Genomic DNA, 13,456 nt, shown 5'->3' with positions numbered 1-13,456 from the left:
GTGGTGAGTGAGGAGGAGTCTCTGATGGTGTGAGGTAGTGAGTTCCAGAGGGTGGGAGCAGCGATGGAGAAGGCCCTGTCCCCCCAGGATCTGAATTTGGTTCGGATGGGGGGGGGGGGTCAGGAGGTTGGTACCAGCAGAGCGGAGGTTACGGTTGGGAGTGTGTCTGGAGAGGTCAGCCAGGTAGGATGGGGCCAGGTTATGGAGGGCTTTGTAGGTCAAGAGGAGGATTTTGTACTGGATTCTCTGGGAGATGGGGAGCCAGTGAAGCTTGTAAATGACGGGGGTGATGTGGTCACGGGTCCGGGAATGGGTGAGTAGACGGGCAGCGGAGTTCTGAATGTATTGGAGTTTATTGGTGATTGTGGAGGGTGAACCATAGAGGAGGCTATTGCAGTAGTCCAGACGGGAGGTGATGAAGGCGTGGATGAGGGTTTCTGCAGCCATGGAGGAGAGGGATGGACGGAGACGGGCGATGTTTTTCAGGTGAAAGAAGGCTGTCTTTGTGATCTGTTTAGTGTATTTGTCGAAGGAGAGGGTTTGGTCAAAGATGATGCCAAGATTCCGGATGTGAGGGGAGGTGGACACTGGGATACCGTCGATGTTGAGGGCAAAGTTATGGGTGGATTTTATGAGCGTTTTTGGGCCAATGATGATTATTTCAGATTTATCACCGTTAAGTTTGAGGAAGTTTATTTGAAGCCAGGATTTTATTTCAGTGATGCAGTTTGTCAGGATAGAGTGGGTGGCGGTGGAGATGGACTTGGTGGAGATGAAAAGCTGGATGTCATCAGCGAAGCAGTGGAATTGGAGACCATGACGGCGGATTAAGTGACCGAGGGGGGACAGGTAAAGGATGAAGAGGAGGGGGCCAAGAACTGAACCTTGGGGGACACCTTGGGGGAGGGGAGCAGTGGGGGATTTGCAGTTATTGATGGAGATGAACTGGCGTCTGTCAGAGAGGTATGATTTAATCCAAGAGAGGGCAGTGCCGGTAACGTTAATGGTGGATTCAAGTCGGGTGAGGAGGATGGTGTGATCGATGGTGTCAAAGGCAGCGCTGAGGTCGAGGAGGACGAGAATGTTGAGGTTGCCAGCGTCAGAGGAGAGGAGAAGGTCGTTGGTGATTTTGAGGAGAGCAGTTTCAGTACTGTGGTTGGAGCGGAATCCGGATTGGAATGTTTCATACAGGTTATTGGCAGAGAGGTGATGTTTGAGTTGAGTGGCTACAGCGCATTCCAAAACTTTCGACAGAAAGGGTAGGTTGGAGATGGGTCTGAAGTTGTTTAGGGTGTCAGGGTTTAGTTCAGGTTTTTTCAGAATGGGGGTAACAGCAGCAATTTTGAGGGATGGTGGGACGATGCCTGTAGACAGGGAGGAGTTTATTGTTGCAATGATAAGTGGAGAGAGAGAGCAGGAAGGGAGGCCTTGACAAAGCTGGAGGGGATGGGGTCAAGAGTGCAGGTGGCAGTTTTCATTCCTATGAGGAGTTCAGAGAGGTCAGTAGGGGAGACTGGGGAGAATTGAGACAGGGGATGGCAGGATAAGGGGGGGGGGGCAGTTGCTTTGAGGGGGAGGGGGTGCGGCGGTGGTTAAGCTGTTGTAGATGTTTTCAATTTTGCGTTGGAAGAATGAAAGGAAGGAGATGCAGTTGTCTACTGTGAATGACTGGGTGGTGGTGTTCAGGGGGCTGAGGAGTTTGTTTAGTGTAGAGAAGAGTGCTTTTGGGTTTCCGGAGCCAGAGTGGATAATTTGAGAGTAGTAGGCGGAGCGGGAGAGGGCATCTTTGTAGTGTTGTAGGTGGTCCTTGTAGGCTTGGGAGTGAACTGTGAGACCTGTTTAATTGCGGAGTCTTTCAAGTTGGCGAGCACGAGTTTTCATCAGGCGGAGTTCAGGGGCAAACCAGGGAGCAGAATGGGTGAAAGAAACTGTTTTGGTTTTTATAGGCGCAAGTTGGTCAAGGCAGGAGGAGAGAGTGTGGTTGTAGTAGTCAGTGAGGTCAGAAGGGGTGTGGAGGTCAACGAAGGGAGAAGTGGACATTTTTTCAGAGAGGGTGGATGAGAATGAGGTAGGTGAAAGAGCGTTTAGCTTACGGAAGTTGATAGTGCGATAATGCCTTGGTGCTGGGGTGGGGATGTTGATGGTCATAGTGATGGCTAAGTGGTCAGAGAGGGTGAGGTCGGAGCCAGAGAGATGGTGCAAAATTAATTCAGTAGAGCAGACAAGGTCCAGAATGTGACAACGGTTATGGGTAGGAAAGTTGACATGTTGAGTGAGGTTAAAGCAGGTGAGTAAATCAGTGAAGTCAGTGGTTATCGTGGAGTCAGTGGAGTCCATGTGGATATTGAAATCACCGAGGAGGAGGATTGAGGGGGAGAGGGAACATAGCTGGGTCAGAAAGTAGGAGAAGTCAGACAGGAATGATGGGTGTGGTTTGGGAGGGCGGTAGACGACAGCCATGACTGACTGTGTGTGATCAGAGAGTTTAAAAGCCAGGTGTTCAAAGGATGGAGCAGGTGCGATGGAGATGAGGCTGGTCCTGATGTCTTGTCGGTGGATAACGGCAATTCCACCACCTCGGCCCTCCGAGCGTGGTTTATTGATGTAAGAATATCCATTTGGTGTGGTGAGGTTGAGTGCGAAGTAGTCCAGAGGTTGTTGCCAGGTTTCGGTGAGACAGAGAAAGTCCAGTTTATTTTCCAGGATGTAGTCGTTCAGGATGAGGCATTTGTTGTTGAGGGACCGGGTATTGAACAGGGTGAGCTTGATGTTGTTTTGTACGGCGGGGATGAACCCAGGTGATTTGGCCAGGGTTCGCAGACAGGAGGTGCGATTGCATGCGTTGCTGTGACCAGGTGCGCTGGGACGATGAGTGGGAGTGCGCTGAGCCAACCAGAGGACGGGGATGCAGTGACCTGATTGTAAATAAACAAACTTACGACCGGAGCCACGGTGAATGTACCTGGGTCGTCTGAGGAGTCCATTTGATTTGATTGCAGAGATGCATGATGGGGTGGAGCGGGTATTAAGCAGAAGAAGCCTTGCGGCGGAGTACCGCAGAGCCATGCCAGGCAGGAGCGAAGGGACGAGTACGAGGCCGAGGTTGAGGAGGTGAAACAATGGTCACAACCCACGGGAGCGGGCCCGAGGAAACAGCGAAGGAGCCAGGCAGGTGAAGCCAGGAGCAGAGCCGGGACCGAGCAGAGGGCAGGCAGGAGCGAAGAGACGAGCACGAGGCCAAGGTTGAGGAGGAAAAGCGGCAAACGACTGCCGCCGCTAATCAAGATCACGGCGGCAAACCGTCACCACCGCCGCTGCAAACAATGGCCACAACCCACGGGAAACAGCGAAGGAGCCGGGCAGGCGGAGCTAGGAGCAGAGCCGGGACCATGCAGAGGGCAGACTCAATGGCCAAAAATCCGCCACGACCACCAGCAAAGCACGCTACGGACAATGGCCCAGTCGGAGAAGCGGCGAGCAAGCGACGCCAGCGTCCTCTCCAGGCCGGACCGGAAGCGGAAATTATAATGAAAATTAACTCTTGTGGGTTAAAGGTTATTCAGTGAAATAGTTACATCGTAATTTGCATATTTAGAGTATATGTATTGTAAAAAAAAACCAAAAACCCCCCAAAAAAAACCAATCTAGATGGTGCTTTAACAGGGTATTGCATCCTTTCCATCCATTTTTATTTTTACTGTCAAATGTGCTTTATTTCCTGTTTAATAATTTTATTTAACCAATGTTTGCTTTCTCTCTTCACCGAGCTCACAATTGATGGTGATCGAGCCAAAGAGCACGGGTTTCTCATTTGAGTTGAAACTATCGACGGCGTGTTTGATGGCGTGCGAGGGACGGTTTTGAACTGTTTTGAAGGACAACGTTTGGTTGAGTGCTGGAAACCTCACGGGTGAGATCCTTGCCACGAGTTTGAGATAAGAAGGAGCGCATCCCGTCTCCCCTCACCAAAACTTACCAGAGCATCGCCGGGGTTCTCCAGACCCCTTCCCTTACTCCCCCAGTCTGGCCGAGTTCACTCAGTCCATCAGGAGACCCACCTCAGGGTACGTCATGTGTGGGGAATCGGCAGCCTGTTCGTCACATCAAATCTAGGCAAAGACACCTCGCTCAGCTTGACCAGGCCTGAACCACCCCTTTTATTTATTTTATCTTTGCTGCATCTTCGAACTCGTTTTCTCCTTCTGTATCCAACGATCTTCTTCAGAGAATTATTAAGGATGGGATTAGTTAGATTAGACGGTTCTTTATTTTATAAAAAAACCTTTAGGTTAAAAAAAAAAAAAAAAAAAAACATAAAGATTTTTTTTTTTTTTAAATAAAATAAAGAACCGTCTAATCTAACTAATCCCATCCTTAATAATGGTTCGGTTCTTTATTTTATAAGCATATTTTATTTTCCAATTGGGATGTGCTCTTATTCTTCGCATCTTGTAACTTTTGTTGTGCTTCCTGCCCGCCCTTGCTGCTTCTACATGTATTTATTAAACAATTTTTACCTCCGCTACCAAAGGTGGATGGAGGTTATGTTTTCACCCCTGTTTGTCTGTCTGTCTCTGTCAGTTTGTGAACAAAATATCTAAATGAGTTGTGGACGGATTCGGCCGAAATTTTGCAGAGATGTAGCGTATGTGACACCGACGAAATGATTCGATTTTGGGGAAGATTTGGATTCGGCTGCTTTATTTTTTCAAGTGATTCTTCACCATTGGGAGATAGGGCCAAAAACGATACATATCAGGATATCTCAAAAAGTTGTGGACAGATTTGGACGAAACTTGGTGGACAAGTTGTGTGTCTGACGAGGACGATTCGATTCGATTTTGGTGAAGATCTGAATATGGATTCGGATATGAGAATTATTTAATTTTCTAAGTGATTCTTCAACATTGGGAGATAGCGCCAAAAACGATACATAGCAGGATATCTCAAAAGGTTATGGACAGATTTGGACAAAACTTGTTGGAGAGGTTGTGTGTGTGACAAGAAAAAATCGATTCAATTCTGGTGAAGATCCGGATCCGGATCCAGCTAGCAGAATTTTTAAAGTAATTCTTCAACATTGAGTGATATGGCCAACCAGATGAAGGTATGCTCTCTACTGAGTGCCGTTGTAGTTATTCCTGTGTTTGCGGGATTGATGATTCCTTGTCCATGTCCATGCATAAGTACATTGACAGCAGGCACAAGCGAGTTAGGTTCTTGGCATGCACAACAAAATTGACGGTCAGAACGTTTTCCGGAGCCGCTATTTGTTTCCCTGTAATTTAAAGTAAGGCCTCCATGTTCAGGTCATCTTGCAAAATCTTTGTTCAGTGTTAATACTGGAGACACCCTGAGTTTAAATGTGATACAACCCAATGGTTGAACATTAGATTATCATAGAAAAAGTATTTATTTAGAACGGGATAAAGCTTTGTGTTTGCTGCACAGAAATCTACTTGGTTTCCAGGTCGCAGTCGTCAATCTCCTCTTCATCCTCACTCACTTATTTGTCGTGGGGAGAGGAGTCAGCAAATATTTGTCAATGAGCATGAGAGGACTTTTCATTGGATATTCTGATGTTCATAAGAACTTTTAGGCCACTCCACCTGCTAGTTGATAAGCACCAGCTCACCCAAACTTGGTTGATCTAAAAGAGTGATGCCAACATGGGCTCTCTTTGCAACGCAGTTTTCTTTGTACAAAATAAATGATATTTTTGTTCCATTTGGGTATTTGTAATGGAACACGAGTCTTTCGGAAGGCTTGTGTCAGTATATGTCAGTGCAAAATGAAACTAGAACGCCACTCAGTAGAGCGCATACTCCCGCCGTGGGTGGCCACTGCTGAGCCCAATCTTCCAATGGTAAAAAATCCTTCAAAAAATTCCTGGATCCGGAATAATATCCTGAGCTTCACCAAAAACGAATCGGTTCTTCCTTATCCCAAGGGAAATCATCCCACCAACTTTCATCGAAATCCGTTCAGAACTTTTCCAGATATCTTGTTCTCAAACACACGAACACACACACGGACGGACACGATCGAATGCATCACTCCCTGGCGGGAGTAACAATCGATTTTTATCACCTGAAAGCTGAAAAGAGTAGGTTCACCACCATCTGAATTGAGGAAGGAGCAGCTGATTCTTTCTTTGCAAAAAAAGATTAAAAACACACATTGAGAAACTATTGCAATGACCAAACCTGAAGTTTTGCAAGAAAACTTAGTTTGTTAGAAAACCATTAGTGGCGAAGTTTGAACTTGTTCTACACTTATTCTATGGACTACTTGATCATACTTTGTACTGCTGCTAATAATAACTTGAGGGCATGCGTGTGTACTTCGGCACTTGTGTGTACCTGCACATGTGTGCACTTTTCAGTTCCTATTCCAGGAATACTGTCATGGATTTAATGGGTCATCTGATCCCACCGTTCCTTTTGCTGTTGTTATCCGCACGCTTTTTTTTGAAAAAACGGGGTGATATTGTAATCGACATCTGTCTGTCTGTCCGTCCATCACACTACCTCCTCAACGGTTGAGCAGAAATTTACCAAACTTGATAGTTATGCTCATCACATGGCAAGAAGGTGTGACAGCAGTATCATTTTTGGCCCTGCCCAAATGGTTAGGACTTCGGGTCACAAGGGTCAAAACGGATTTTTTTAAACGCGATTTGATATTTGGTCATTCCTGGTGGAACTTTTTACCATCTTTCAACTTTACTTTAGGTGGGAAGCGTGTGGATGTGCAATGGCGCACCATCGAGCTCGCTCTAGGTTTTTTTGGTTTGCTCTTATTGTGATGGAAAAATTATTGGATTAAATTTCCGCTTCTACATTTGTCTAAACTTGATTGTCTGGTGACATGAAGAGTCGATCAGGTTTTTGATGAAACTGTTTCTCTTTCATGTTGAGAGTTTAATTGCCACTATAATATAGTGATGATGATCAAAGATTTAGCTAATTTCAGTAAAAACTGTTTGTCATTGGCCTCGGTGATTTTATTTGAGATGAGCAGGGACAACAGTAACTGTTCCAAGCAAGCTTGAATGCATCGAGGCATAAAAGATTGCTTTGATAATTGTGACTGGCTCTGGCAAAAGCAGACACTTGGGGGCATTTCTCTTGGCGAGAAAAAGCCGAAGAGAGTCAAAATATGACCACAGGGACCAAATTGAGATTTTTATGTGGATAGAAAGAGCAACTTCTCGAGATTATTATGCACCAAAACATTTTTCCAAGAAACAACAAAAGTTGTGAAATTCGACGAAGAATCTAAAATGCCATTCTCAAAATGTGCCCAGAAGGTCAGGATTCCTCGGTCAAAAAGACACGAAGATCGCGAAATTTCGATGTTTTACTACGTGCCCCACATCGTAATTTGAAGGAGATCCCTGACATACATGTTTGGTATGAATGAAAAGCTCTACTTGTGCACATTCTTTGTGCGTGTGAACTGTATTGTGAACTTTGAACCGAATTATCGCCATTGTTTAAACGAAAAGATAATTGTCATTAAAATACCAAAACTTCGTTAATTTTCATCCAATTAACGTAATGTAAATATCAAATGAAAGAAAAAAAGCATGGGGAATCAGATTATATCAAAATCTCAATTTTGATTTTTGCCCCCAAGTGTCTGCTTTTTGCCAGGGCCAGTCACAATTATTCATGGAAATAATTTGGTTGACTTTTATTGTCCCAATTTTAACACTGCTTTTGTGGTTACACCGACAGATGGAGGACATGAACCACTGAACCAGTGTGGTTTCCAAAACACCTGAACGGCTGCATCAAGGTAATTGAAGTGCCCGCATGTAAAGGCCGATGTGCAAATGGGTTTGAAACGGTAAAACGCTTACCTTGTCTTTTTTCTAGCTTTTCTTGGTTGCTTTATGCAGCTTTCTTTGGCTGCAAGAGCATGGGAGTTAATTTATTGAATAATCCTAGCCATCTGGGGTAATTGATCGGGTGAGAGCTGAATGGTTATTCCCTCCAATTACAGTTGAGAGATGTGATTTTGTCTTGTTATATATATATGTGTATATATATATATATATATTTAATAAACAGGAAGTAAATTCCTGTGTGGCGTTCGTGTGAAAAATTTCGAACTCAACCCGGGACTCGAACCCACGAACCTCATCACTTAAGCGGTGACAGCCCACTGAGCTATTGAGTCTCCGTCATATCAGTGATTTCTCACAATTAACACTGCGAGCTTTATAATGGCCGATGTCTTACGTGCCTGCTAGGCAGATCCCGGATGTGAGTGTATGTATGTGTATATGTAAATGTGTGAAAGTGCATTGAAGATGAACTCATCTAACAATTTAATAAACAGGAAGTAAATTCCTGCGTGGGGCTAGTGTGAAAAATTTCTGACTCAACCCAGGGCTCTAACCCACAAATCTCATCACTTACAAAATTTACCAAACTTGATAGTTATGTATACACACACACACACACACACATATATATATATATATATATATATGTATGTATGTATGTATATATATATATATATATATATATGTATGTATGTATGTATGTATGTATGTATATATATATATATATATATATATATATATGTATGTATGTATGCATGTATGTATATATATATATATATATATATGTATGTATGTATGTATGTATGTATGTATATATATATATATATATATGTATATATATATATATATATATATATATATATATATATATATATATATATATATATATATATCTATATATATATCCATATGATGAGTGGATACCAGAGATAACGTCACCGCATGGCAGGCGGTGCGTATCGCTCCCAGCAAGGTGCAGCAGCAGCTGTATGGGACACCTTGCTGGCGGTTCTCCACTGATGATATGAAGGTCGCATAGTGACTAATATATATATATATATATATATATGTATATATGTATATATGTATATATGTATATATATATATATATATATATATATATATATATATATATATGTATATGTATATGTATATATATTTTTTATTTATTTATTATTATTGTTGTTTTTTTTTCAGGGTTCAGACAGATATTGATCCTGACTCCAAAGTTCTGTCCAACTTTCCTGTAGGTCTCATGTGGCACGACCTGGAGGTAGTCTGACGCCTCACGTTTCAGATCATCCAGTGTGGCAGGGCGGTTGACATAGACAGAGCCCTTGGCAGCCCTGCAGAACCAGTAGTCCAGAGGGTTCAAGTCTGGGCTATGGGGTGCTCAGTCATGAGCGGTACCCAGGGCAACGAGGCGGTTTCTGAAGAGCTGCTGCAGGAAAGTGATGGTGCCACCAGCTGTATGCGGGGGTGCACCATCCTGTATAAACCAGGTCATGCTGAGCTGGTTTGGGGTGACCTTTAGGACGAGATAATTATGGAATTTCTGGAGCACGGCCCGGTAGCGCTCACCGTTGATTGTCACCGTCCTGCTGTTGTCATTCTCAAACCAGTAAGGCCCTAGCATTCCCCATCTGGCATTGTAGGAGCAGAAGCATGTGACCTTAGGCCCTTCAGGTACCTCTCAGTGATCTCCTCAGGTGATTCTGCCCCCCAGAAAATGTTGTTCTGGTTGTTGATTTAGTCTCGTACCACAGAGCCACCACTTTTGTCTTCTGCTCCACAGTCAATGGCATAGTTGAGCTATGGACCTAGAAATCCCAGGGAACAAATACCACGATAACACCACCAAACCCTGAAAAGGAAAATGGTATAGGTCAAAAAATGAATAAATGGCAGGAAGTCAAAGTTGTATCAATCTTTTTGAAACACCCTGTATATATACATGGTGAATAATAAATTGTGTATTATGGTGATTATGGTGCACAAGAAGAAAAAGACATAAGATGCCACAGCCCCTGCCATGGTTTTAGTAATTTTGCTGAACGGAGTTAGAAGCTGTCAGTTGGCCATCTTTGGTCAGATGACAAAGCAAAATCTTCTGTATATGTCTACTTATATATTGTTATGTCTACTTATATATTGTCTTTGTGCCAAGTTTGAAGAAAATCGATCCATGCATGTCCGAAAAATGGATGTGGACACGTTTAAGTAACAAAATGGCCACCAGTCGGCCATATTGGATCTGATCTCGAAATAAAATGATGTGCCTATGTAGCCCATCATTATTTATCCGTGTGCTAAATTTGAACAAGATCGGTAAATGCATGTCCGAGAAATGGTTGAGGCCGTGGTCATTATCGGGTTTTTTACAACTAAAATGGCCGCCAGTTGGCCATCTTTGATCGCATTGCGAAACAAAATGATGTGCATATTATATCATTATGTATTGTCTTTTTGCGAGGTATGAACAAAATCGGTCCATACATGACCGAGATATGGTTGCGGACGAACGGACTAAACCAAATTTATAACCCCCCGTTTCGGACTAAGTCCAACAATGGCTACTTAATTGGTTGAGAATTACAAACGGGCTAAATTATGGTGAATAATGCCATTGTGGCTAAATTATGGTGAATAATACGGAACAAGTATTTGGAACAATAATCCACAATTACATATTGATAAATTGGTAGCATGATAACAATGTGTAATGCTGTTTGTAAAGCAATGAGCTCACATGTAAATTTATAATTGATTGCACAACTTCCTCACTATTTGTATTCTATAGGACAATGCATTCCCCATCTGGTTGCATTTACTCATTGTTTGTGACTTGTGTAAGTTCCGGTTTGTGTGTTTACATCATTTTTTTCCAATGCTGTACATCCACACGTAAACCTCCTTGAGTTTGCCATGGCTGCATTTTTTAATTTCCTTGCAATTTTAATGATGCTTATGCTTGTTTGTCTTACAGAATGCCTCATTAAGTTGGTAGCCTGGACGGCATGAGAAGACCGCAGGCTGGTGGACCCTCAGGATATCAAAGCCACCAACCTTTGCCATTGTCATCTTCAATCCTGAATCGTGGCAGTTGTGACCTATGTCATGGCAGAAAGTGGGAAGGCTACATCGCCAACCCATGTCACATGGATGTATGCTGTCATAGACATTTGCCCAAGACAGGTGTGAAAACGTGTGATCGTGATGGTTCACGGCACAAGGTGGACAAGAAAGTTCAGGATCAGTGTATTAGTAGACTCACCCTTGGCTGCCCAGCTGGCATGCCGCAATGTTCGGACAGTTTGTTAAAGCTTCCCCAAACTTCAGGTCTTCAGGCATACCATGGTTATGAAGATGTGAAAATCAATCAGCATCGTGGCCTTGTCACAAGTACGTCCGCTCCTCCATTATACAGAGGGAATTTTGGTCGTATAAATTTTGGTGCGCATAACGTCACTAACTCTCCATCATGCAGTGCTTCAATGAACTCCTGCAGTAGCCCACCCGACTACTTTAGTTATGGGAAGGACGTTCAGATGTACAATCGCAGCTTGGACAAGCACACTGAACGCTTCTTGTGTGTATACCTCGTCAGTGCCAATGTTTCCAGTCAACCACAAACTCTTCCTGCATCCATGCAATGTGGCAATGGACATGAAGGCACAGGAAATGACACGAAAAATGTCAAGCTTGTCACAGCCGTTTGTCCTTCCCAACCAGCTCGCCCATTGACGATTGGATTTAGGGACATGCAAAGAGAGTCGCAGGATCATCATCAAACCAGTGTCTCCAAACACGACTTTCCGCACGGACCTTTCATCCAAGGCAAGGCAGTGACCGATGTGCCATTATCAAGCAAGTTGCGTCATCGTTCTCCTCAGCAGCCAACTATTGAGTCGAGAAAACGGCACGTTTCTGAAAAGAAACAACTGCGGCAGTCATTAAGCGCAGGTAATGTCAGTCAAAGTAGCAGCAATGCGGGAAAGATTTTCAAATCTCAAGTTTCTTTCAATACGGGAAACGTGGCGTTTAACGTGCCACATGCAACATGCCACCGTACGAGCCAAATCACAATTGAGCATCCTGGACCAGTAACATTTCGACAGAAGTTTGCTCAAGGACTCCTGGGTTCCCCAGATGAAGGCAGTTTGGTGGGCGAACGACAGAGCAGCCAAAAGCAGAGGCCTTTGTCTGATGACCTTGTTGCACACCCATCACAGATCACTCGCTGTGTTTCAGAACCTAATAGCTTCCAAATGTTTCTTCCTCGCAATGCCCTATTGGAAGAAACCTATCGTGGGGAGGGCAAACAGCGTCTGCAAGAAGGAGATTATCAGGAATGCTTCCAAAATGAGGAGTCAGATCCCAAAGATAATGACAATATTTCAGCAGTGCGAAACCGTGGAGACCGATCTACCGTGATCATCCGGCGATACGTGCGGGGTGACCAGGAATTTAAGAAGCCTGTGCACTCAATTTGGCGTACGCCTTATGGTCGATTTGGGACACGAGTGCAATATGACTCGTTGCAGAAGCGCAGGAGCAATGGCTGTCAACACCTTTCTTTGAAACTGAAGGTCATGAAAAGACAGAGAGGGAATATTGTACCTTCACATCAGGCTGGTGCCTCGAGGTCCATATTGGATTCCTTAAAGTGGCTTCCTGAATGTGCCATCACCCTGGTGGGGGAAGAGAATCAACGGAGCAAAGTTGGCCAGGTGAGAGACCTGTTGAATGAAAAAGTCATCAAAAGCCTGTTAGGAATGTGGTTGAGATTGTGAAATGCGCAGAGAGTATTTGCTTACAGAAGAGGAAAAACATCATCTACGATTGATTAAGATAATTGTGTGTGTGTGTGTGTGTGTGTGTGTGTGTGTGTGTGTGTGTGTGTGTGTGTGTGTGTGTGTGTGTGTGTGTGTGTGTGTGTGTGTGTGTGTGTGTGTGTGTGTGTGTGTGTGTGTGTGAATAAAAGAGAGAGATCGAATTGTGAGGAACAGAAATGAAAAAACGAGATTTGTGCTTGTGCGCACACATGTGTGCATAATATTGTAACATTAAATATAAATGTTTCATTAGTGGGTGCCAAGAACTGTTTTCGGCACCCACAAAAATAGAAAAAACAACAACAAATTGATTTCTTCAAAATGCCAACAAGATTAGTACATCACCGGGCAACACCGGGTACTCCTGCTGGTGATGTATATAATATGATTGACTATATTGGAATGTAATGTATAAATATAGGCTATTGATACTTATTTAACAAGTGAATAAAAAAATGTATGCTAAATTAAAAAGGCAATGTAGGGATGGCAAACTACAGTCTAAAAAAGGTCCTAAACAAGATCGGGATGATGTTGGTTTAGAGAGTAGCTAACAGTATTGCCATCACATAACAATCCCTACATCACTGCCTCATTTGCACTTCATCAATCATTGCTTCAAGCTTCTACAAACATTTCACTGGTTACAACAGTACTTGATTACTCTTGTAGTGTAGCCACATAATGAGACTGTACAATTTAGCAGCCCTAGTATAATGTTATAATATCAGTACATGATCCTCAACTTCTTACAACTGCATGGACA

The 13,456-nt window shown here is 43.6% G+C and overlaps 1 protein-coding gene across 5 annotated transcripts in view; it reads left to right on the top strand.

Annotated features, from left to right (window-relative positions):
• Window positions 1-13,456, top strand: part of PLCE1 (phospholipase C epsilon 1) — a 296,731-nt gene that overhangs the window by 91,592 nt on the left and 191,683 nt on the right. For 4 of the 5 annotated variants that reach the window (XM_068106883.2, XM_068106878.2, XM_078771858.1 and 1 more), the window contains exons 2-3: window positions 7,743-7,803; window positions 10,842-12,585. In XM_068106883.2, coding sequence (XP_067962984.2) covers window positions 10,873-12,585 — 1,713 coding nt within the window. In that variant the 5' untranslated portion in view covers window positions 7,743-7,803; window positions 10,842-10,872. Of the gene's footprint in view, window positions 1-3,961; window positions 4,065-7,742; window positions 7,804-10,841; window positions 12,586-13,456 lie in introns of those variants that run through there. The other variant, XM_068106880.2, reaches the window with a different exon arrangement.

The sequence above is a fragment of the Myxine glutinosa genome, chromosome 2, assembly GCF_964187855.1.
Source record: "Myxine glutinosa chromosome 2, kmMyxGlut1.1, whole genome shotgun sequence".
Lineage (NCBI taxonomy): Eukaryota > Metazoa > Chordata > Myxini > Myxiniformes > Myxinidae > Myxine > Myxine glutinosa.
Note: the sequence above shows the minus strand (reverse complement) of the source record. Positions and strands in the feature narration are given on the sequence as shown.